Below are 26,269 nucleotides of genomic sequence, written 5' to 3' on the forward strand. Positions count from 1 at the left end.
CTTGTGGTGTTCCGTTAGATGTGTTCACGTTTATCATATGGAGTGAAGCAGGTCTCGGAAACGTGCCCGAGAGGCCAGGGAGGAAGAGTTACATGACCTTCTTTTACCACTGGGAAGTGTACTATGTGCTTAAAGAAACAAGAGGAATCATTTTATTCTCCTCCTGAACTCAAGTCTAAGTAAATGTCCAAATGGAAACCGGCCAATGGCAAAAGCAGGAAGACTGGATACATTTCACTTCACATAGCCAAAAAATGCAGAGAAACGTCATTCAATACCTAAAACAACCACGACTGGTGAAAATCGAAGCAATGATCAACATTTCAAAGTCTCTCTCCATGCCCTAAAGTCAAACTAAGGAATTTTATCATAGTCATTAACGTGAATGATTGGACCACTGCATCATCAGCACACACCAACCAAATGACCATATTCCCCGTAATATGGCAGTCATTAAACTCATAACTCAACTTTGGTACAGAGGCATTTTGTAACAGCGTGGGACACACGGGGAATTTTTAACCTGAGGAAATGAAACTATGCTGACTCTCTTGAAATAAGTGCTCCTAAATTTTTAGCCAACAACTTGAACTTTTCAAAAAGTATTAGCATAATTGAGTATGAAGTAAACCCAACCCAAGGGTAGTCTAAGCTTAATGTTTCAAGTTTTGCTTTCATGGTAGAAACATGCCATTAGGCAGGCACTACTTTGAGAGAATTAATCTTTTAGGAGGATTAATCAGATGAAGGAGGGGATGTACTTCTGAAACGACTCTTTCTTTAATGTTTATGTGCTGGCAGAAAGTAGAAAACTCTCATTTGGGCATCAGAACTAGCCCTTGGACCCATCCGTATAGGGAGGGAAAGAAACTCACCAGTTAGGCCAAAGGTCCCTGAATCCTATCTCTTGGTTTTACTAAGAGGAAGCAAAGAATCAACAATAACAATAATATCAAGACAAAAAGTATCCATTATTAAAAGTGAATTAACTTCAAAAATTTTGTCAATTTTTCTGAAATAAATTTGAGAGTTGTGTTTCAAACTAAGATATACCTCTTTTAATTAAGTACTCTTAAACAATAACTGCCTATAACAGAAAAAAACCATCATAACCATTTTTTAGACAAATACTGTGCTATTTCATATAAAGTAAGAATAATCTAATTAGTGAATTTCAAATTAAGGTAGTAAAGATTATTTCTTGACCCAAAAGATGGAATTATTTATTTTTCCTACATAATTGTAAGAAAACCATAATCATAATCTAATAATGAATTCTATGATGAGTATGGTCGAGGTTGCATGGGCTGATGGCCAAAAATTTGGTGTTTAGACACACAACTTTCAGTAGAGAATAGAAAGGAATCCATTTGCCTATTAATTTTAATGTATCAAGCTCACTTAACATGATAGCAGGAAACTAAAGCCCTTGTTTTTTAAGAGTTTACAGATTGTTCTCGTTATTCTGAGCTCAATCTGGTATGTTTTGTGTTTTTGGTAGGAAACTACCTTGAACCTATATATGTAATTTTTTTTTTTTTGAGATGGAGTCTCATTCTGTCTCCCAGGCTGGAGTGCAGTGGCCCGATCTCGGCTCACTGCAACCTCCACCTCCTGGTTTCAAGCGATTCTTCTGCCTCAGTCTCCTGAGTAGCTGGGACTACAGGCAGGCCCAGCTATTTTTTGTATTTTTAGTAGAGATGGGGTTTCACCATATTGGCTAGGCTGGTCTTGAACTCCTGACCTCGTGATCTGCCTGCCTCGGCCTCCTAAAATACTTGGATTACAGGCATGAGCCACTGCCCCCAGCCACCTTGAAATAATATTAAGGAGTCAAATTTGATTAGGATTAACATGCCATTATTATTATTGAAATGTTAAACTTTATACATGTCTATCATTGATTGAGGAAAATTACTTAGATATGTAAAATTAAGAAATAGCTATGCTATCTTGTTTCCAAGGAAAAAAGGAACATACCAACAATATCACTGAATAATGAAAATTGCATATTCTACTCTTAACATTTGACTTACCACCAAAAAAGAAATCTAGACTATCTTTACCCAACACAAACAGTTTTGGAGTTGAAAACATATTAAAATCATAACTGACTTTGTATGAATGCATTTTAAATTATTTGTGTGTATGCGAAGGTGAAGCAAACCTAAAAACCTAAAAATGGCAAAACAAATTGAGTGTTTACATGTCTTATAGTTCATATTTTAGCAAGCACGCCACCATGACTTTGCCAAAGGATTTCTAACACTTACGAAGATATTTATATGCTTTTCTAAGATGAATGCTTTCTGAAGGTTTTCCAAATACTCTTACCATGAAACAACTAGATGTCTTTAAGTTCTTAAAGCATGTGTTTCTGCTTAAAATATATTTTTTAAGCGATATAAAATCATCATCTACTTACCCAGGAGACATTTTTGCCCTTAGGTGATTTTGGCATGGCAGCATATAGTACTGAAGCGGTCAACAATAGTTTCACCAACATGGAAAATCCAATGGAGTTTATTCCAAATGTCTTTGTTACCCAAATGCAAAAAGTTCTCTGGTTTGCCAGACACAGATATCATAAGTAACAGTGAAAGTAACCTTCCCATAGCCCATCTTCCTTCTGGGCATTAAGCGTGTGAACACACACATCACAGATTGCTACTCTGATCACTATGGAGGCAGAATCTGCAACATGTTATCTTCCATATAGCCACAACATCCAAAGTGGAGTAGTCCCTTAAAAAAAAATTAAAACTTGAGTCCACGTGGAAACGTCCAAAATCACAGAGGTGTTCCTCTCTCAGCTGTTCAATTGCAATTCCCAGTTACTCTCCAAGCTCTAAGAAGAAGCTTGGTAACTACCACTTACTATTAAGAAAAATAATGAGAGCAAGGAGCATGTAGGAGCTCCTGTAGATTAGCTGCTGTTGGCATCCATTTTAGGAGGCACTCGTGCCGCTCAGAGGATAAAGATAATTCAGGGCTCAGTTTCAATAAATAATACATAGTCTCAGGTACAATGAGTACCTGTAAGTACCTTCTGCGCAGCCTCACGACGTAGGTTATCGCTCTTCCTGCAGTTTCAGAAGCTCACTGCACACCTGTTGTTGATGAAACCGCTCCGTGAAAGGCTGGTATCCTAACAACCAGGAACATTTGTTTATAAGGTAAGAAAAATAGCAGCCCCAAAGGGGAGTAAATTAGAAGCCCCAGACGGAAGAGCAAGGCTGGAAATCAGTGCTGGCGCTCCGCCCTTTGTTCCTGTGCCCTTGCGTTCCTCTCCTTTTACCTCCTGTCAATCTAGATTAACAGCGCAGATCCAGGCTAAATTTTGCTACTATCAGTAGTGATTACTGTGAGTTGATGAAATCGGATTATACAGGCGGACCTCTGCCTTCCCCCTCAGCAAGCAACACTGTGTGATTAGAAAGCCTGTTGTCCTTCTCCTCACCGGACTGAAGCGTTCTGGAAGGTTCTACGGTAGGGAATATGCTACCAAGAAAACATGTGGCCCCCAGAAGCTGCTCAGAAACAAATAGAGGTGGAAGGAACCATCTATTTCACTTTTTACATTTTCTTCCAAATTCTGATGTTCTTGTAGACTGAAAGGTCAATTACTACAGAAGAAATGCAGGTTATTATTTTATTTCATTGAGATTTTTTTCTTCCAAGGAGAATGGTCACTTTGACCAAGAGATTGAGGTGATGGGAGGTGACAGAGGGAGCCAGAAACTGGGTGTCACTTTTCTTGAGCTTCTATTATATGCGCAAAGAAATTTATATATACTCAGGCTCAAACAATGTGGAAAGTAGGTATTAACATAAATACTTTAAAGAAAAGGAGGCCAGGCTCAGTGGCTCATGCCTGTAATCCCAGCATTTTGGGAGGCCAAGGTGGGCGGATCACCTGAGGTCAGGAGTTCAGGACCAGCCTAGTCAACATGGTGAAACCTGGTCTCTACTAAAAATACAAAAATTAGCCAGGCATGGTGGCGGGTACCTATAGTCCCATCTACTCGGGAGGCTGAGGCAAAAAAAGAAAAAAAGAAAAAGAAAAAAGAAAAGAAAAGAAAAGAGAAAAAAACTTTAAAGAGAAGGAAATTAAGATACAGAGATGTCATATACCTCTCAAAAAAGATCTATTAAGTCAAAGGAGTGCTTTTTAGACTCTTCTCTCACTGAAATCAAATGGCATCTGGATTTTTTTCTTTCAGTCTCTTTCAACCTACTCTAAAAGAATTGCTCATCTATATATTTTTAAAGGACCATATGTTGCCCTTATGTGTCTAAGAATTCTTTGGAATTATGGTTCCTACTTATTTTAAAAATAATAATGTTCCAGGACTCCTCAAAAAACATAGTTTGGAGTAAAATTTTATAAAGGATGAAACAACTAAAGGGGACCACACAGCTAACCACGTAGATATCAGTGCTATCAGGAGGGGCTTAAGCCACTGATAACTCTGCACCATCCATCCAGCATCTACAGTCAATTATAATAGCTACCATTTGCTGAAAATGTTCTCTGTGGTATTTTACATTTTTAAAAAATCTTACTCAAAATGAAGACAACTTCATAAGATTGATTTTGAATGATTCCGGATTTCTTTTTTTGGAGGGGGCGTAGAGGCAGTATTAACCAGCATTTAATTTAAAAAAAGTAAAACCTGATATTACAACTAAAGTTGCAGATATGAATGAAATTTTTAATCAGTTCAAAATCAGAAGAAAAAATTAAAATAGACACAAAAGTGGAGAAAAATTTTTTTACTTTACTTTTATTTATTTGTTTTGAGATGGAATCTTGCTCTGTCGCCCAGGCTGGAGTGCAGTGATGCGATCTCGGCTCACTGTAATCTCCGCCTCCTGGGTCCAAGTGATTCTCCCACTTCAACCTCCTGAGTAGCTGGGAGTACAGGCATGCGCTGCCATGCCCGGCTGATTTTTGTATTTTTAACAGAGACAGGGTTTCACCATGTTGACCAGGCTGGTCTCGAACTCCTGACCTCAAGTGATCTGCCCACCTCGGCCTCCCAAAGTGCTGGGATTACAGGTGTGAGGCACCACGCCTGGCAGAGAAAAGGATTTTTTAAATAAAAGAGTGCCTTGATTCTGAATCTACTGGGTATCTATGTGTGTGTGTGTGTGTATGTGTAAATCTCATTTGCTGCATTTTGCTATAGGTGCCTAAAAACTATGTTTTTTTCTCCTCAGGGAGGACAGTACTCATGGGTTGTTCAATAACTGTTGTTGACTAATTGGTTACATTTCCATTATGAAATTTGAAACAGTATTTTGAATATAATTTTCAGTTAAAATTTTCTGCAACACTACTGAAAAATGAATAAAGCAATTTGGAGCCTGATGTTTTAGCTAAAATATGAATGCAAGAGATTACTTATTTGTACTTTTTACATTTCAGAGTGCTTAAAAATCATAAAGGGATATCCAGAACAAACATAGTGTGTTAGCAGAGAGTTGTATGAGAGTAAGACCAGACCATGTAACTCTGGACAAATTTAATTCTAGAAATATTTAGTTTCAAAGTACACCTGAATTTGTGTTCCATTGAATTACAATGTTCTGATGTGACGGGTTTGAATTGTGACCTCACAAAAAGCTGTGTTGAAATTCTAGGCCTTAGGACCTCAGAATGTGGCCTGATTTAGAAACTAAGGTCTTTACAGAGGTAATCAGGTTCAAATGAAGTCACTAGGGTGGGCCTTAATCCAATATGACTGGTGTCCTTATAAAAAGAGGAAAGTTGGACACAGAGACAGACCTGCACAGAGGGAAGATGATGTAAAGATACAGGAGAAGACAGCACGTGATTCCAGCGATACAGCTAGGAACTAAGGATTACTAGGACTGTCAGCAAACACCAGAAGCTGGAGTAGGCAAGGAAGAATCCTCCCCTATAACCATCAGCAACAGCATGGCCCTAACAACACCTCTGTTTTCCTGTTTTGTTTTTGAGATAGGGTCTTACTTTGTCACGGAGGCTGGAGTGCAGTGGAATGATCATAGCTCACTGTAGCCTCAACCTCCTGGGCTCAAGCAATCCTCCCACCTGAGCATCTCAAGTAGCTGAGACTACAAGGGCATGCCGCCATGCCCAGCTGATTTTTGTATTTTTTGTAGAAACAGGGTTTTGCTATGTTGCCTAGGCTGATCTTAAACTCTTGGGCTCAGATGATCTGTCCACCTTGGCTTCCCAAAGTGCTGGGATTACAGGCGTGAGCCACTGCACCTGGCCCTGTTTTTGAATTTCCAGGCTTCAGAGCTGTGAGACAGTAAATTCTGTTGTATTAAACCACACCATTTTTTGGTACTTTTGTTACAGCAGCCATAGCTAATACAGATGTCAAATCACTAACTGTCCCTTCTCCTTTTCCATGACTCTTTGAAGTATTCCAGGCTCCTTTCATTAATGTCACTGTAAAATGTTAAAGGTAAAAATGTCAGAATTTATATTTGTGACTTGATTTTTTTGAGAAAGAGTCTCGCTCTCTTGAACAGGCTGGAGGGCAGTGGTGCGATCTTAGCTCACTGCAACCTCTGCCTCCCATATTTAAGTGATTCTCGTGCCTCAACCTCCTGAGTAGCTGGGATTACAGCCACACGCCACCATGCCTGGTTAATTTTTTTATTTTTAGGAGAGACGGGGTTTCACTATGTTGGCTAGGCCGGTCTCGAACTCCCAACCTCTAGTGATTTACCCACCTCGGCCTCCCAAAGTGCTGGGATTACAGACGTGAGGCACCACACCTGGCCTATGGCTTGATTTTTAAAGTATGCCTATATTCGTTTATATATTTGCCTTGAATTTTAACTTAGTCATAGACTGTCTGTACATTTCATTTATTAGGTCTCCTTAACTTGGAGATCTTGGACCCTATGGGGTCTATTAATAGGTAGGGTCATGAACTTGAATGTGAACAAATTTACATCTTTATTTTCAGTAACTTCTGACTAAAAATTAGCATTGCTTTAAAATATGAATACTGTGAAAATATGAAAAAGCCACAGTGATATTAGCAATAGCTAGTAATGTCAGCAATAGGAATAACAGACATTTTCTGTCAGATTACAATAGTTTCATATATATCACAATTACAATCTTATGTCCGTCTTCCAGTTAATTATACACACTCTGAATTATTCATGGAGAATTGCAATTTGCTTTGCAATTTACATGGAAAATGCATAAAAACATTAGGATAGTTTGATGATGGATGATCAGATACATCACATGATAAAGCAAGCATAAGTAATGTTAATGAGAGAATCTAGGCAGTGAGTATACGGATATTCTTTGTGGGATCAACTTTGCTGCATGTTTAAAAATGTTCATACTAAAATGTTACAAAATGTTAGAAACAGATTATGTTTATTGGTGCTTCAAAATTATGATAATTGTGCCCATCACTAGTGTTGTTATTTAATGTATTCATAGATGTACCTATATTACTACACCACAGATTTGGGTTTTAAAGTATTTCAAAAACCGTGTTCCCACAGTTTCTTTTGTGATTCAACAAATTTCTTATTATTCACTTAAAAATAAAAGACTTCTGTAGGCTTCACCAGACTACAAAAGGGTTGACAATACACTTAAGAATTTCATCTGTAAGGTTATGATTTAAAAACTAATGAATGGCAATATTATTCCACAAAGCTATTTGAAAGGATCAAGTTTAGAGTATGTCAAAAGTAAAAAAAGCAAAAACAAAAAAATGGAGACTTCAAAATGTCATGTAACAACTGTGAAAAACATTAAAACCTTGCTGATATTTAAGACATAAATTACATTTTGTACCAGTTATCAACCACTGAGTAACATACTCTCCCAAAACTTAATGGCTTAAAAGAACAACTTATTACCTTACGGTTCTGTGTATTCTTTGAGCTCAGTTGGGCAGTTTTCATTTGAGGACTCTGACATGGTAACAGTCAGCTGCTGGGGCTGCCATGTGAAGGCTTAATCAAGCCTTAGCTGGACATCCTTGATGGCTCCCGCACGTGGCTGACAGAGCTGGCTGTCAGCTGGTAGCTCAGCTGGGGATGGTGACCACAGAAAAACATGTGACCGCTGTGTTTAACTTGAGCTTCTCACAGCTTGTCTTCTGGATTCCAAGAGACAGAATCCCAAGAACAAGCATTCCAAGAAACCCTAAGGAGCTGCAAAGCTTCTCACCTAACCTTGAAAGTCACATGGCATTACTTTCACCATGTTAGACCTGCCAAAAGTGGGTCACGGAGGCAGCCCAGATTCAAGGGAGAGGACTATACAAAGACAGGAATACAGAGTATGTGGCTCATGGGTTGGGAGAGGGGCATCTCCGGAGACCAGATGTGCCACCTCCATAAAACTACCGTACATATCTAGGAGAAGGACTGCACATAACCTGGATTTGATGAGCATAGAACTGCTGACTGCTGGCCTTTCTCACTTATGTCTCCAATACGTTTAGCTCATTATTTCTCAAAGAGCCCCAGGTGAATTCCTTTCCCACTGAATTTCTTATGCTGGCTTTGGATAAGTCAAATTGGGGCCAAATATTTGATTTAGTACTCCCTAGTTCCCCATTATCTCTAAAAGCTCAACCATTCTCATCCAGTTCCTTCGACCACAATAGTCTTTTTTTGTAGACAAGAAATGCATTCTATATATTTTTTGTTTTTATACCCTTCACATTTCTAGGACCAAGCATACTGCCTCATACACAGCAGTTCCCCCAAAATAATCTAACAATTTTCATCATCATAAGAATCAGATGCAAGAAGCTATCCTGGCTCTTGGAAGTGGGTTGGAGGAATAAACAGAAGTTGTCATCAGTATGCACTCACCACAAAGAATATGCAAACCCTTCTGTGACTAGTTTCTGGGGACAGAATGGGAGAAAGTTTTGTTCCTTGATGGGATTCAGCATTCTCCTTTAAGTGCACATATTTCCAATAAGGGAACTGATTTTTATTGTGTCCAACCAGGTATATCATATCAATCAAGGATATTTTAGCAAATCTGAATTGACCTTTTAGTGGAATAAAAACTGAAAACAGATAAACTAGGTGATATGGTTTGGCTGTGTCCCCATCCAAATCTCATCTTGAATTGTAGCTGCCACAATTCCCACGTGTTGTGGGAGGAACCTGGTAGGAGGTAATTGAATCATGGGGGTGGGCCTTTCCCTGTTGTTCTCATGATAGTGAATAAGTCTCATGACATGTGATGGTTTTTAAGAGGGAGTTTCCCTGCACAAATTCTCTCTTTGCCTGTTACCATCCATGTAAGATGAGACTTTGCTCTTCTTTGCCTTCTGCCATGATTGTGAGGCCTCCCCAACTATGTGGAACTATGAGTCAGTTAAATAACCTCTTTCCATTTTTAAAATTTACTTTTTATTTTTTTTTAGGCTTTAATCACATTAATGTATTTTTGAAAAAAGGAAAAACTTATTCTTACATATAGGCTGGAATCAGTGATGAATAATAATAACACTACAATTTCTGTTTTGGAAACTTCTCAAAAGTCCATGTCCATTTTCAAAATCAATCTTCTTTGCATATTCATGGTCAGTATTCAGGGGAGCTATATGTACTAGTCCATCTTTACTCACAGTTGATTGAAGAATATTTTTATTAATTTTAATTTTTTTAATACTTTAAGTTCTAGGGTACATGTGCACAAAGTGCAGGTTGTTACATATGTATACATGTGCCATTTGGTGTGCTGCACCCATTAACTCGTCATTTACATTAGGTATATCTCCTAATACCATCCCTCCCCACTCCCCCCACCCCACAACAGGCCCTGGTGTGTGATGTTTCCCACCCTATGTCCAAGTGCTCTCATTGTTCAAGTCCCACCTATGAGTGAGAACATGAAGTGTTTGGTTTTCTGTCCTTGTGATAGTTTGCTCAGAATGATGGTTTCCAGCTTCATCCATGTCCCTACAAAGGACATGAACTCATCCTTTTTTATGGCTGCATAGTATTCCATGGTGTATATGCACCACATTTGCTTAATCCAGTCTATCATTGATGGACATTTAGGTTGGTTCCAAGTCTTTGCTATTGTAAATAGTGCCACAATAAACATACATGTTCATGTGTCTTTATAGCAGCATGATTTATAATCCTTTGGGTATATACTCAGTAATGGTATGGGTGGGTCAAATGGTATTTCTAGTTCTAGATCCTTGAGGAATTGCCACACTGTCTTCCACAATGGTTGAACTAGTTTACAGTCCCACCAACAGTGTAAAAGTGTTCCTGTTTCTCCACATCCTCTCCTGCACCTGTTGTTGCCTGACTTTTTAATGTTCACCATTCTAACTGGTGTGAGATGGTATCTCATTATGGTTTTGATTTGCATTTCTCTGATGGCAAGTGATGATGAGCATTTTTTCATGTGTCTGTTGGCTGCATACATGTCTTCTTTTGAGACGTGTCTGTTCATATCCTTCGCCCACTTTTTGATGGGGTTGTTTGATTTTTTTTCTTGTAAATTTAAGTTCTTTGTAGATTCTGGATATTAGCCCTTTGTCAGATGGGTAGATTGTAAAAATTGTCTCCCATTCTGTAGGTTGCCTGTTCACTCTAATGGTAGTTTCTTTTGCTGTGCAGAAGCTCTTTAATTAGATCCTATTTGTCAACAACCTCTTTCCTTTCTAAATTACCCAGTCTCAGGACTGCCTTTATCAGCAGTGTGGAAACGGACTAATACACTAGGTGAATGAACAAGGCAGACAATAAAAGGAAAAAAACACACTTAAAAAAAGTAACTCCTTGTCCCGTCAATATAAGCCTTTTGGGATCTCTGTTTCCCAACAAATTGAGTACTCATATTTGCCAGAAAGAGTGCTCAGCATTCTATAAAACATTTTATCACACTGAGTTAATAAGTCTTCCTAACAACCTATAAGGCAGTTACTATTACTCTTTCCATCTTATGGGAAATGGAGACCAGGAGACTTTAAGTGACTACTGGTAAAACCCGGCTTTGACCATTTCCCAGGCTGATGCCAGTGCCTCCCCAGGTGGCTGGACTACCTTTCATCTATGACAAGGGCAGCCGTCTAGTGCTCATACACGGAGGGGGTTGAAACAGATTTGCAGCAGACAACTCTGTTTCTCTGCATTCCATTCTGTCAACCCACCTCTGAACCCAGCCACAGCTGCAGCATCCTCTGTCCTACCTCAAGCCTAAGCCATGGGACTCTTCACTCTGCCCCGGGGTCTTACGACCTGTAAACATCCATTATTTTCACCAGCCAGCTCAGAAATGTGGGGTACTGACTGCCCCAGAGACAACTCTCAATGAATCGGGGACAGAAGCTGTGAACAAATCCTCCCCAGTGCCATCATTAAAGTGGACAGTTCTGGAAGGTTTTGGTACATCTTCCAGGGGGGTGTAATGGAATCCAGACCCCTTATGTCCACAACTTTAATAATATTTCCCCTCGCTTTTTTTTGTTTGTTTGTTTTGTGACAGGGTCTCACTCTGTCACCCAGGCTGGAGTGCAGTGGCACGATCTCGGCTCACTGCAACCCCCACCTCCTGATCTCAAGTGATTCTCTTGCCTCAGCCTCCCAAGTAGCTGGGACTATAGCCATATACCATGATGCCTGGCTAATTTTTTGTATTTTTAGTACAGACATGATTTTGCCATGTTGGCCAGGCTGGTCTTGAACTCCTGACCTCAGGTGATCCACCTGCCACAGCCTCCCAAAGTGCTATAATGTTCCTTTATTTTAGCGTTTCCTCCTGTCTCCCAGAAACATCCACTCCAAGAAATTACCTAGACTAAGTCCTTGTCTCAGACTGCTTTTTGGGAACGAGGTTTGTTATTATTGGACACACACAACAGTAAACAGTACCCCACCATTCAGTAGGGAGAATGGAAGGGATGCTCCCAATCTGTGTGTGTTTCTTCTGCAAATTCACTAAATGAGTCCCTACCGAAAGAGGTCCTCGGAGATTACTAAGTAGCTGCAGTGTTCACATTCAGGCTTGTGAGTTATCTTACTAATTAGACGGTGATCCCCTTGAGGGTAAGTGGTTTGACTTTCAGTGTTGTTTCCGACACAGCTCCTAAATGGCTGCCAAGCATTTAACAGGTGCTCCATTAGTATGTGCTGATCAACAAACTAAGTGGCTCATAATCTTGAGTGTGACCTCTTTTTGTTCTAGCTTATTAAAAAGCAGTCAGTATCTTCCCTAGGGTATCTTCCCTGGGCAATTTTCTCTGCTTGAGCCACGCTTTATCCTAATCTTCAATTGTCTAACACTAATGAGTATTATTTTGTTTGAACATGTCTACCCCAAACAATCAGAGAGACTCGAATAGAGATGGAGTAAGAATGGTGGAAGGAGCATAGATTTCAAGCCAGATAGCCCAGGGTTGAATTCAGACACCTCAACCTACAAAATATGGAAAGCCTGGCAAGGCAATTCACTGTACTGAAGCCGTTTCCTTATCTGCGTACAGGCATTAGTGATACCCTACCTCGTAGGGATTTTGTGAACAGTAAATTAAATCGTGGGCAAAGCATGTAGTATAGTAAAGCACACAGTGAGTGGTTCATACCCAGGATCTTTCCTGCCCCTGGGCCACTGCTTGGTTTTTATGATGTACCTATTGTGTGATCAATATGTCAATACATAAAGAGAATAGATTTCTCTTTTGTAAGGGAAAGGTAATTAACTGTCATTTTTATTTCATGTGACTGAAGCCAAAATCAAATAAGATCATGGATGTCAAAGTTAGTTGACATTTGTAAAGGTAACGACAGGTAGTGAAGACAGTGAAGATAGGGCTGCCATGTACAGTTGTACATTCTGTGCACTGTTCAAAAGGCCAGGCCAAAGGATGAGTTAGGGGTGAAATAAAGAGAGGCTACATCCTCCCTATGAGTGTGCATTTTTCTAATTTTCCTGCTCAAAGAGAGTACCTTTTTTATACTACACACAGAGGGGCCGCAGTGACTAGGAGAGAGATGAAGTGTATGAATTCAATAGTAGACTTTAGGACTAGGCTCATCGGGTTCAAATCTTGGCTCGGGCATCCTTGGACACAGTGGCCTTGTGCCTCAATTTCATCAGCTACAAAATAAAAGATTTTTATAGTGCTCATAGGTTATGAGTATTTCATGAATATATGTAAAGCACTTAGGCTAGTACCTGCCAAATAGTAATTGCTCAATAAATACTCATGGTTAATTTTTATAGTTTTTATTCTTGTAAATGTAACTCATAATCCCCATGTGTCAGCTATGGTGAAACAACATACAGTAGTAATAATTCAAAGTAGAACTTATTCTACTTTGAATAAGTGGCCACCAGAATTTATTCTCTTGGGTGGAAAATTTTTATTTATTGCCCAGACTGGAGTGCAGTGGCGCGATCTCGGCTCACAGCATCCTCTACCTCCCAGGTTCAAGTGATTCTTTTGCCTCAGCCTCCCAAGTGGCTGGGATTACAGGCACATGCCACCATGCTCAGCTGATTTTGTATTTTTGGTAGAGACAGGCTTTCACCATGTTGGCCAGGCTGGTCTTCAATTCCAGACCTCAAGTGGTCTACCCACCTTAGCCTCCCAAAGTGCTGGGATTACAGGCATGAGCCACTGCGCCGAGCTCTCGCGTGGAAAATTGTTTCATTTAGCTCAAGCCAGGCTTTTAGTACCAATGACTTTGAAGAGCTCTGTATTTAGTTTAGACCAAGCTGAGTATTTCTAACAGGTTGCCTACAATTTTATCAATAGGTCATGATACTTCTTATGATAACTTCTCTTTTGATGATTTAGTAACTAAATGCCGACCCTTGTTGGATTATAAACTCTTCAAGGGCAAAAACTATATTCATCATTTTAGTATATATTACTCTGGCATATTATATGCAAGAAAATGCTGCTAAAATAATACAAATGTCTGCCAAGTGAACTTCAAAGACACATCCCAATAGAACATGCTGCAGTGACAGAACCCAGAGATGACAAAGACATGAATAATGTTACAAATAACCGTTTCTTAAGCAAGGGTCTAACCACAGCATCCTTCCCCCTTGGTGGGAGTCATCAACAATGACTTGTCATTATTCAAAAGAGTTACAAAGCCATTTCTGGCTCTTCCTGGCTGTGATCATTGGGGAAAGGTAGAGGAAAAAGGGAATGGGGAGGTCCGGGAGGGAGGGGCTCTCTGAACTCCTTCCAGGAAGAAAAGAACCATTTGTTTCACCAGTTCTGGGATAGCTTTCAAAAAGACAGCCACATCCTTTCAGATTTGATTAATTTGGCCAACCAACTAAATTAAAATGTCCTTGATAAGAAATGGGTGAAGGAATGTATAGAGGTTTCCAATATGCTCAATTTCAAACAAAACATACTAAACATATATATATATATATTTTTCTTTTCTCTTTTTTTGAGACAGGATGTCTCTCTGTTGTCCAGGCTGGAGTGCAGTGGCATGATCATGGCTCACTACAGCCTTGACTTTCTAGGCTCAAGCAATCCTCCCACCTCAGCCTCCCTAAGTTGCTGGAACTATAGGCACATGCCACCAGGCCTAGCTAATTTTTGTATGTTTTTGTAGAAGAGGAGTCTCATCATGTTCCCCAGGCTGGTCTCGAACTCCTGGACTCAAGTGATCCACCTGCCTGGGCCCCCCAAAGTGCTGGGACTACAGGTGTGGCCACAGCGCCCAGCCTAGAGATTTTTTTAAAAAAATTTATTTTCAGGGATCAATTAACCCAAAATACGCTGTGAAAAGCAGAATGACTATCTTTTTCTGTCTTAGCCATTTTCGATCTCCATTTCCCTTATTGCAAAAAAAAATTTTAGCCTAAATAAATCATGTTTTGTGAGTAAACTAGAAGAAGATAGAATCATCATATTTATATTTCGTTTTCTTTTTTTTCTCTTAATAGTGCCTGTCACTGCGACTTTTCTCATCCCTTGATCACCTCACCTGGGGAATATATAAGACTGTGGCCTTCCTGATGGTCTCCATTCAAATCCAATTGCCTACGTTGCCAGAAGTCTTTCTGGAGTGCCTCTTGCCACATCAGTGCAGACTCATGATCATGATGAGGCCAGTTCCTTATTACTCACCACATCAAATCTTTTCTGGGTAGAGACAGGGTCTCACTATGTTGCTCAGGCTAGTCTCAAACTCCTGGACTCAAGCTATTCTTCTGCCGTGGCCTCCCAAAATGCTGGAATTACAGGCGTGAGCCACCGTGCCCAGCCACCACATCAAGTCATAAGCCAAATCCTGCATTTCTTTGGTCATGATGTATGCATAGCAGTTATATAATTAAGCTTGAAATTAATCTACATAGTAACAGCAATATTAAGGACAATCTTTTCCTTGTAACTTGATTTACTGGAACACAAATCTTTATCCATTAGCCCGAAAAATATCCATTTCTGTATAGTACCTAGGTTACTCACTTAAATCCAAGATTTGAGCCAAAATATAAGTACAATTAATCACATTGTGTTATAGCTGGTTATAGGAAACTGGTTCCCAGACAAATTCCCATACACGATCTGCTTAAGTGAGGATAACAGATTGACTCAGGAATCAAAAGCAATCCATTTTTTAAAAAAGAAAAAAATGAAAGAGATGTCTCATTCTAGCTGCCAGACTATGATTTCCTTGAAATAAAAGATTATTTGATTCATCTTTACATCCCGCAAGAATAACATAGTGTCTGAGATGTGCTAGGCATTACATAAATATTGATTAAATGAATCAATGTAGACATTGTTAAGCTGAAGATTAAGTATGTCTCACTTCATAATTTATGAGATATGTTTTAATTATCATTTGTGTTTTAGAAACCTCTGCATATATATTTCATCTTTATATTGATTTATCATGTCACATCATTTAAGCTTATGCTAACATTTAGTGCTCACTCACTTTTGTCTCCTTGGTTGATCATATTTTTTCCCAGGTGTATTAGAGTTTGGGCCACCTGGTGGAAAAGAACAGAGATCACTGAAGTCCCCACAAGGGGCAGGGCCCTTACTTAAAGAATATACGCCTGTGGCAACTCAGAAAAGCTGGACCATAAGACTTCAGAAAAACCAGAGACAACTTTTGATTTTCACTCTGGTGTTCTGCCATGAACATAACCTTCTGTCTATAAAGGGTGTCGCCTTTATAGGCCACTCCTCCTGCATGCTCTGCGGTCTGCACCCGGTGCCACCTGGCTGACTCTCTCCCTTTCCCATGCAGACTCTTTATCACATTAGCTTCCACTTCCTCACGGGATTCTTTACTCAAAATTTGGCTTGCCATGACTCTCCATGACTTTTTTCTTCTAAGAGACAAGGTCTTGCTCCATCCCTCAGGCTGGAGTGCAGTGGCATGGCTCACTGCAGCCTCGACCTCCCAGGCTCAAGCGATCCTCCTGCCTTAGCCTCCCAAGTAGCTGGGACTGCAGGTGCGTGCCACCACACCAGGCTAGTAATTGTTTAACTTTTTGTGGAGATGGGGGTTTCGTTATGTTGCCCTGTCTGGTCTTGAACTCATGGACTCAAAAGACCCTCCTGCAAGGCTGGCTGCAGTGGCTCACACCTTTAATCCTAGCACTTTGGGAGGCTGAAGTGGGTGGATTGCCTGAGGTCAGGAGTTTGAGACCAGCCTGGCCAACATGGCGAAACCCTGTCTCTACTAAAAATACAAAAATTAGCTGGGCATGGTGGCACATGCCTATAATCCCAGCCACTTGGGAGGCTGAGGCAGGATAATCGCTTGTACCCTGGGGTCAGAGGTTGCAGTGAGCCAAGATCATGCTACTTCACTCCACCTTGGGCAAACAGTAAAACTCCATCTAAAAAAAAAAAAAAAAAAAAAAAAAATTCCTCTTGCCTTGGTCTCCCAAAGCTCTGGGATTACAGAGCTGGGTGCGTGCCACTGTATCCAGCCCTCTATGACTTTAATTCTCATACGTGGTAATCTTCCAGCTCCTGCTCCACTGCGAAGTGATACTGTGAATTCTCCATTCAAATTCCTAAGTCAAAGTGCTCAACCAAATACATTTTGGCTGCTTGTTTGTGGGGTGAGGGTGCTGTCCATGTAGTTTGTATATACAGAGCTGCCATTTGGCAGTGACTCTGAGTTGGGCGGCTTCATGTAGTAGAAGGCTGTAGGCTAGCAAGTACATGATTGACGTTTCCAATAAGATTGGCCTAATCATCCACTTCTTAACGTTGCTTATTCTGGTTTCACTCTTTGATTCTAAGTTTACTTTATCATGAAGTTGTCTGAGATCACCACTTTTGCCCAAAGTCTGTAACGGTTCTAATCTTTTATATCATGTGAAACAGAAAATGTTGCATGGTACAGAGATGTTCTATGTTTATTGATTAGTTATTATTTGAGAGTACTATAAAATATATATTAATACTTTGACTTGTTGAAATGTATGAAAGATAGAAAAGGAATAAAGAAAAGTTAAACCAGAATTTCCTCATTAAATCTGAACAAAGTTTCATCACTCTCGTGGCAATTAAGTTAGTATTTTGAAACCAGAGAAATTGGTTCAAATTTCGAGTAACAACTGATAGTAAAGTCCTACTTCAAAATTTAAAATCTTGAGCTTCTCTGGTCTGCATGGTAATTTAGAAACCATTAATAGAGCACTGATTGTATTATTCTATGCAGTTTACAAAAAGTAGAGCCATTATTTAACAAGAAGAAATTTTTAAAACCATGATGAGTTGCATGGGAGAATAAAATCCAATTTTATTTTCTTCACAAGCCACTCATTTAATTTGAAACCTTCTCTTTTTTTAGAAAAATAAATGTTATTTTTCTTTTTTTAAATCTTCAACTTTTAGTTTATTTTCAGGGGTACATATGCAGGACGTGCAGGTTGGTTACATAGGCAAACGTGTGCCATGGTGGTTTGCTGACCAGATCATCCCTTCGCCTAGGTATTAAGCCCAGCATCCACTAGCTATTCCTCCTGATGCTTAATATGAGACTAATTTTCTGTGCATACTCTTCTATCAGCTCCTAGAAGCTGATATTCAAAACCACGTGTGTATGTAGTCTCCTGCATCTATTCCCTTATTATGAAGCTAACCTTCCACCTTCATGAAGAAGTTTGGCATTAACAGGATAAAGTTGGGAAATGAGTTCGGAAAGCTGGTATTTAGATGGCACATTGGTACTTAAATCTGACCTATCAGAGGCCTGGCAGAAAACTAAAGTCTATAGCCGGAAATCAAACCACAGGGGAAACTGTAAGAACTCTGAGCTGCTGCCATTTTCTCCATTTTCTCCATTTTCTCCAGATAGCGATGGAGCACAGCTGTCAGAGTGAAATCCTGGCTGACTGACTGACTGCATAAAATGCCATGAGAAACACCTGTCTCATCAAGGACATTAAAAAGGTAAACACGGAACATCCAATCAAGTCAGAAAAAGCCAGCTTTCATCTCCTTTTTTATGGAGTAGAGTCCAAATCAGTGTCTTTTAAAAGAGTATCCTTCAATCTGATTGTAGTGTCAATCATGGCTCAAAAGTTAAGTTCATTGGAAAAAAAATAAAACCATGCAATAAGAAATCATACAAAGAAAAAAAAAAAAAAGAAAAATCAGAAAAGGACCCTCCAGCCCTGATGGTTTTTCCCTTTGAAGTGGGGATTCATTTTGAAATTTTAAGTGTTTTTTGGTCTGCAGAAATAAGAATCCTATAATTTTTAAATGGTTATAAGCATGTTGTAATTATAGTTCAGAAATGAAAATTCTATGAAATTGGTGCTTTGAGGAGGATTGACTGAACGTTATTTAAAATAATACATTTTTGCAGCCATAAGACTAAATTAAGTGAAGGTCTGGACTATATGAGAAAAAAAAATTGTGGATTTCTCTTTTAAAATATTTACAACCCTGAAGGAAGAGAGGTCGTGACATAGAGAAGTTCTGACCCTCTCTTCACCATCTTTAATCAAACAAAAATTCATAGGCAAACCTTGCTTAGAGCGCTTACACACACAGTGACAAATTCTAGGGTCTTTCTGAGCTGCTGCCATATTCAGATTTGAGAAGTAGGCGTTCAAGAGTAAGTTGAGGAGCCTTCTTGCACAACCTTAAGTCACTTTTTAAGATATTTTCAGTGTTCTTTCAGATAAAAATGGGTGCTGACGGGTGCCGATAGTTACTCACAGTGTGAACAATTTGCAAAATACTTTTCTTATTCCTTTCCACTGACGGTGCCTTGTCTCTCCTCTTTTTTTTTTTTCTCTGGACTGACATTTATTTTCATCAAAATAAGTAGTCAGGTTGATTTATTTCACCCGAATTAACCTTATATAAGGGAAGTTGCCACTAGGCTTCACCATGTAGTCCATTGTGCACAGGACATCCGACTTCCTTCTGCAGCATCCATAATGATGTCAAAGTTAGAGGTTAGTAGGACCCCCAAGGAGTGGAACTTTCTGGAAAAGCAAAATCCAAATCGTATCTTTCCCTCTAGATATTCACCAGAACTGTGTCTGTTCAGACCTGTGGTTCCAATAAGAAGAAATTCCAACAAGAAGAAGAAATTCCAACAAGAAGAAGAAATAAATGATATGAACTGGATCTAGTAGTTAAAGTTGTACCTTGAAAGGAATTAAAGAGTATATGGTATTTCATTTTAGCTATTTTATAAATATGTTCTTCAAAGTGTTGCTCAGTCAATTCTGCAAGCTTCTACTATAATTCAGTATTATGATTCAATAAGTTGCCAACACTTACTGAATATCTGAGTAAAATCTTTATTGCCATGACTACTTAAATTAATTCAAATACTGAGTCCCTACTTTGCAAGTTTTTGCCAGGTACAAATCCTACTGGAAAGGCAATTCTGTCTTTTGAATTCTGGATGTTTCCTTATAAACTCCATCACTATTAGTCACCATTTCCATCATCTCCATTTATGTAATGAGGAACATCAGCATTGCTAAGCTTAAATATGTTAATTCTTCACTTTCTAAGCTTTCACCACTGGAGAGCATAGTTCATTTTTAAAAACAGTATCATTAGGTTCTATGTATGTGCAAAAAACATCTGTGGTTTTTATCTGCCCAGGATCCATTTCCCTCCTCTTTTTTTCTTTCTGGCAAACAGCACTTGGATTTTCCTTAGGGAAATCCTCCTCATCCTCCACTGTCTGCAGGCTTGGTGAGAGAGCGAGTCAAGCAACCCTCCCCTCTCCTGGCCTGGGGAGATCAAGCCAGGTCACTCTGATCCCCTCTCCTAGGAACTTGAACCTTGAGACACTTGACACCAGTTGACTTGAGGTGAAGCTGACTCACCTCAAAAGATAGACTCCAAGCAGCCCAGCCACAGTTCCCAATACTGAAATTCTCAGAGCAGCCCTGATCCAAACTTCAGCTTTCCTTCCATAGCTCTGCTATTGGCCAGTAGCCCTCAAACGATAGTGATGCACAATGAAGTCACATTGAGAGATTATTAAACATTAAATTATCAGGATCCATCCCTGAGATTCAGAGTCTATGGGTCTAAGATGGTTCCCAGAGATCTGCATTTGTTTTTGGACAAACATCCCTGGGAATCCTAATGCTAATGACCCAAAGAACACATTAAGAAGCTGTATTAGTCCATTCTAATGCTGCTAAAAAAAAAGACATATCTGAAACTGGGAAATTTATAAAGAAAAGAGGTTTAATGGGCTTACAGTTCTTAATGGCTGGGGAGGCCTCACAATCAATGGCAGAAGGCAAAGGAAGAGCAAAGGGATGTCTTACATGGCGGCGGGCAAGAGAGCTTGTGCAGGGGAACTCCTCTTTATAAAACCATCAGATCTTGTAAGACTTGTTCACTATCACGAGAACAGCATGAGAAAAATCTGCCCCCATGATTCAATTACCTCCCACAGGGTCCTTCCCATAACTCGTGGGGATTATTACACTTCAAGGTGAGATTTGGGTGGGAACACAGAGCCAAACTGTATCAGAAGCATTACTACAAACTTCCAATGAATTCCATCTTTTACATTAGAAAGAGGTGATTTCTGGTATGTACCACCAAGTTATATTACCCACCCTCTCTGAAGTTTTGGAGGGTAATTATGGATATAGAGGCATAGAACCTTGGAGGAGAGGAAGGGAGAGATTCCACATCTTCCAAGTAGATTCTTTTAGCTCACCATTCCTTGACATCTTGCCTTGTCTCCCTTAACTAGCAGCCTTGAAAATCATTAAGAAGCCTTTGTTCCTATTAAAACTATGTCCCACTCCTATTTGTAGAAAAAAGGTTGTGATCCACTCTTTTGAATAGCTATCACATTGTTTCATAATATCATATCTGTTCCAAAGAAAAAACTGACTCACTCAATAATGAAACTACCATAGAGAAGTCAATGGGACACTTTGGGGGAAGTTTCACAGACTCACTAGAAATATTACCAAAAAAAAAAAGAAAGGAAGAAAGAAAAACATGGTAAGAGATGGAAATTGCAACAGAACCCTTGTCCATTACTCTTTTTATTCTGGTTTATTGTTTGGAAATCAGAGTAGGTTACATAAATTATTTATTCCTTTGGTGATAGGGAGGAGAATGGTGACCTGCTCATCATAAAAGCGCAAGGAAGAAAAAGTCCTCAATAAACAAAAAATAAAGCTACTTCTGATGATTCAAACAGAAGAGAATTGGCTGTTACCTCAATGTAATACCAAGGAAGAGAACACACACAGGAGTCTGGCTCAATGGGAAACAGATCTATTCAGCAGAAAGGTCAGCTGGCAATGAAAGCCTCTAAACCAGCAATACAAAAGGCTGCTTCAGAGAACAGCTACCTGCCTGTGCTGCAACAGGGGAAAGGAAGGAGGAAGGACACATCTCCTAAAATAGGAGCTGCTTGTTTTATATACGGTAAAGATGTTAGGGAAGGTTTCCATACATATAGCCATTAAAGCCCTTAACTCAAGGCTTTAAATAATCTGGTGGTGTTTTTATTTTTAAATGGCTATGCTTGAAGATAGGTTTTTGTTTTTAAATATGTTTTTGTTTTTAAACATATGTACCTACTTTTGTAACTGCTGTTTTAAAACGAAGTTAGTTTGTGGGCTTTAGTCAATGTCATGCTTTCAATGAGAACTCAGATCTCCTCTGCACTTCAGCAGGTCCTTGTTACGGGTAAATAAGCTGCCTCTTGCTTTAAATTCTTAAAGGAAATACAAGGAATATCATCTAAATCGGGAAAAGAGGCCAAAAGAGGAAATGACTACATAGTTTCAAACTCTAGCAACCAAATTTCTCTTCTACTTTATGCATATCAACCAAATTTCCTTCACTTTATGCATATTGACGAGACCAAGAAACATTTATGCCATCACAAAGCTCTGTGTATGTGTGTTTATACAAACAAGTATATAGTGAATTTCACATATATCACATAAATCAGTGAAGTATCTGGGGGAAGCTTCATAGACTCACTGAGAGCATTACCTCTATCCCCCAAAATGACATACTATAATGACAAGTAGGCATAAAGGGGTAGTAATGAAAAAGTAAAAATTTGATATTTCCCCAGCATTATGTATATATGTCTTGAGGGTCTGTCATTGGCCAGGCATTCTTGCTGGGCAACAGAGATACAACAATCAAAAAGGGAATGAAAGAAACTTAGGTTCAAAGATGGGCAGACAACTAAAGGGATAATTAGGATAAGGTAGGGTAAGTGTTACAATAGGGGAAAAGCAAGGATACCTACCCAAGACCAGGGAACAGCCTCTGTGGAGGAGCACAGGCAAATGAAAGAGTGTTGTTTGTTGGGAAACTGTATGAAACTAAATGCCACTGGGACTTCAGAGGATGAAGGTGCTGTGAGTTGAGGCTAAGGAGACAAACGGTGGCTTGATCAAGAAGCGTCTCATAGCAACATTGCTCAGATTGCACTCATATTCTCAGAACATGGGAACCAACTGGGGCTTTAAGCAGAGAAATACCATGGTTGCTCTTGAAAAAAAATCACAATGGCAGTTCCAATGTGGAGAATAGATTGTTGGAGGATGAAGATTAAGATGGGGTGACCAGTTAGGAGGTTGCTGATATGGTTTGGCTTTGTCCCCACCCAAATCTCATCTGGAATTGTATTCCCCATAATCCCCACTTTCGAGGGAGGGACACAGTGGGAGGGGCCTGGATCGTGGGTGCAGTTTCCTCCATGTTGTTCTTGTGATAGTGAGTTTGTTATGAGAGCTGAAGGTTTTATAAGGGGTTCTTCCCTCTTTGCTCTCTTCTCTGTCCTGCCACCATGTGAAGAAGGTCCTTACTTCTCCTTCTGCCATAACTGTAAGTTTCCTGAGGTCTACCCAGTTCTGGGGAACAGTGAGTCAATTAAACATCTTTCCTTTATAAAGTATCCAGTCTTCAGTACTACTTTACAGCAGGGTGAGAATGGACTACTGCAGTTACTGTGGTAAGTTGGGAAGGAAATAACAGCCTGCACTAGGATTGAGATAGGTGGAAAAGAAAGAAAAGATTCCAGAGCTCTCAAGGAAGTAGCAATGATTGAACATGAGTGAATGGATCAGAAAGTAAAGAAGAGGGACAGGGACTATGTTTCTGGCTTGGAGAGTATAACAGTGTCATTTAATCTAACCAGTAAATGAGGAGTAGATGTAAGTAGTGGTGGGAGAGTGGAAGGGAGGAACAGAGAGAGGGAGGAACAGGACCACAAGGATGGAGCTCAGTCTTGCATAACCATGTTTACAGTGCCTGGAGAGTTTCCAAATAGAGATGTCTGGAAACTTTTGAATATGGGTCTAAAACTTGGAAGAAAGATCTGGGCTGGGATTTGGTAGCCATCAGCATATGTGCAGAAAATTAACTTCAATTTCTCTAGCCATTTTTTCTAAGTCTATTTTTTTTTTTTTTTTTTTTTGCAGATTTTCTTTCTTTTGAGCATTCCTCAAATGTTATGTTGCCATTCACCAGCTTCTCTAGAGTTGAGGATGAACTCATGACCACTTGAAGGAATAGCAATATGGCAAGACATTGAATATGTCATATGTAGATGAGGACAAATAGGAAGAAAAAAATGGAGACACAAGAATGTGGTATTACAGAAGTGAAGTGAAAAGTGTTTTAGACAGTGGGATGGGGCCATGTCCAAGAGATGTGACCATGTGACCATCATGAGTGGTGTGTATCTTTAGTGGAGGATGATAACTCAGTAGGCTAGCACAAATTAATGGAAATATCTCTTAAGATGATGTAAATTCACCTGCTTAGATCTCATATATTCCTTCTGACCTTCATTTACTTAGGAAATCTGCCAGCAGCCAAGGCATTTCCACAGTGCAAATCAATTCAGTAGGACTTGATCACCCTTCATGAAACAGGTTCTTATCATGCAAAGCAAAGGACTTAACCCTAACCCACAGTTAAGCACCTCCACATATAACATTCCATGAAGGCCAGACCTAAAGAACCAGCCAGACCTTGCCCTTCTTTATTCCAAAATACTTTGAGTACACATGACAATTTGTCAATCAACAGACTCCTCAATTTATGAATTAATTTTGCTCAATGCATTTCAGGTTGAGTGTTTTCTAGTGAGCTAGGAGATAACATATAATTAAATTTTATAAGCCTTTCTAGAAAAAGGTGAGAGAGAAATTAATTTTAAGGCATTTGTCACATTAAATATGTATTATTAAATTAAAACATACTTATGACAACATATCTAATGATGTAAAAGGTAAAATCCTGCCTATTCCTCTATAATCTCATTTTCATGTATATATTGGTAAAGTCTTTTAGACCTCTACTCATGCAAACACCAATATAAATGCAAACACATGTAGAATAAATGCAATCATACTATCTACATTGCTCTATGTCTTAATTTTTATATAACATATTCTCAGAATATAAACCTCCTTCTACGTCAGTCTATACAAATCTAGCCTTTTCTCTTTAATGCCTATATGCTATTTCCTACTATAGGTGGTGTACCATTTATTTATTCCTATTGTCAGATAATCCTGTTATGTCAAACACATTTTAATGTTCTAGAAACTCATACATTTCCACCACTAGACTAGACTTTTCTGAGAACAGAGATGAAAGGTTCAATTCCTCTCTACATTTCTAACTTTCAGAATAGCCTTGGGCAAAGAGCAGGGACTCAGTAATTGCTTCATGAATGAACAGTTAGATGATGACCATTACAGCCCTACATAACTCAATATGCTTTACAAGAGCTTTCTTTAAAACAATGAAGGCATCCTTCTAAAAGGGACTGCTCTTTTTCAGCGTTGGAGAAGTTGTGCTCAGATGCAGAGGGAGGTGGGAATAAATCACAATTAAAACAGTACACATTTACTTGAGTATTTACTATGTCCCAAGTGTTTTCATAGTTTAACACATTTAATAATCATAGAAAACTTAAGAGTAAGACTCTATTATTATCCTTGTTTCATAGAAAGGGAAGTTGAGGCACGGAGTGATGGAGTGACATGCAAGAGCTTCTCCAGTGTGCAAAGGCTGGGCCCCTGCCCAGAAGTGTCATTCGCACATGAAGCTGCCTCTCCAATGGGAAGAAAAAGTGATAAGTGTTAACTGGGGACGTGCTGGGAGGTGCTAAGGCAACCAGAGGGGCCCATGCCCCTGAACATGCACCAACAAGCTCATTCTCTACACATGCCCAGAGGTTGCCAACCACCAACTTAATTTCATTTTCCCGCCTCTGTGCTCCTTAATGTTTATATGAAAGTTTACCTTACTTTCTTTTTTATTTTATTTTATTATTTTATTTCTGAGACGGAGTCTCACTCTGTCACCCAGGCTGGAGTGTAGTGGTGTGATCTCGGCTCACTGTAACCTCCACCTCCTGGGTTCAAGTGATTCTCATGCCTCAGCCTCCTGAGTAACTGGGATTACAGGCGCCCCCCACCACACCTGGCTAATTTTTGTATGTTTAGTAGAGATGGGTTTTCACCAAGTTGGCCAGGCTGGTCTTGAAATCCTGACTTCAAGTGATCCACCCACCTTGGCTTCCCAAAGTGCTGGGATTACAGGAGTGAGCCATCGCACCCGGCCTCTTATTTTCTTTTAATAAAATGTCATTATGTAGTGAGGTTTATAATTAAAGCAAAATTTAAAGCTCTGAAAAAATTAAGGATTTTAACATGGCCAATATTAAAAGCTATTATTAACAAAAACACATGCAGTTCCAAATATGGAAAGTTAGCAATTTCTTCCAAAATACACATGTGAACTTG

At 39.4% G+C, this 26,269-nt stretch overlaps 1 protein-coding gene and 1 long non-coding RNA gene across 10 annotated transcripts in view; one reads left to right on the forward strand and one right to left on the reverse strand.

The window, feature by feature from the left end:
- Positions 1–26,269, reverse strand: part of CACNB2 (calcium voltage-gated channel auxiliary subunit beta 2) — a 401,610-nt gene that overhangs the window by 249,752 nt on the left and 125,589 nt on the right. The window contains exon 1 of one of the 9 annotated variants that reach the window (XM_009214039.4): positions 2,426–3,045. The exons of the other annotated variants lie outside the window; for them this stretch is intronic. Within the exon in view, the coding sequence (XP_009212303.1) occupies positions 2,426–2,506 (81 nt within the window). The 5' untranslated portion in view covers positions 2,507–3,045. Of the gene's footprint in view, positions 1–2,425; positions 3,046–26,269 lie in introns of those variants that run through there. 9 annotated transcript variants of the gene reach the window in all.
- Positions 3,065–25,735, forward strand: LOC103887346. The gene is made up of 4 exons (XR_001906207.3): positions 3,065–3,176; positions 18,327–18,425; positions 19,510–19,661; positions 23,930–25,735. It is a non-coding gene; the product is annotated as an uncharacterized LOC103887346 (long non-coding RNA).

This window comes from Papio anubis, chromosome 11, assembly GCF_008728515.1.
Source record: "Papio anubis isolate 15944 chromosome 11, Panubis1.0, whole genome shotgun sequence".
Lineage (NCBI taxonomy): Eukaryota > Metazoa > Chordata > Mammalia > Primates > Cercopithecidae > Papio > Papio anubis.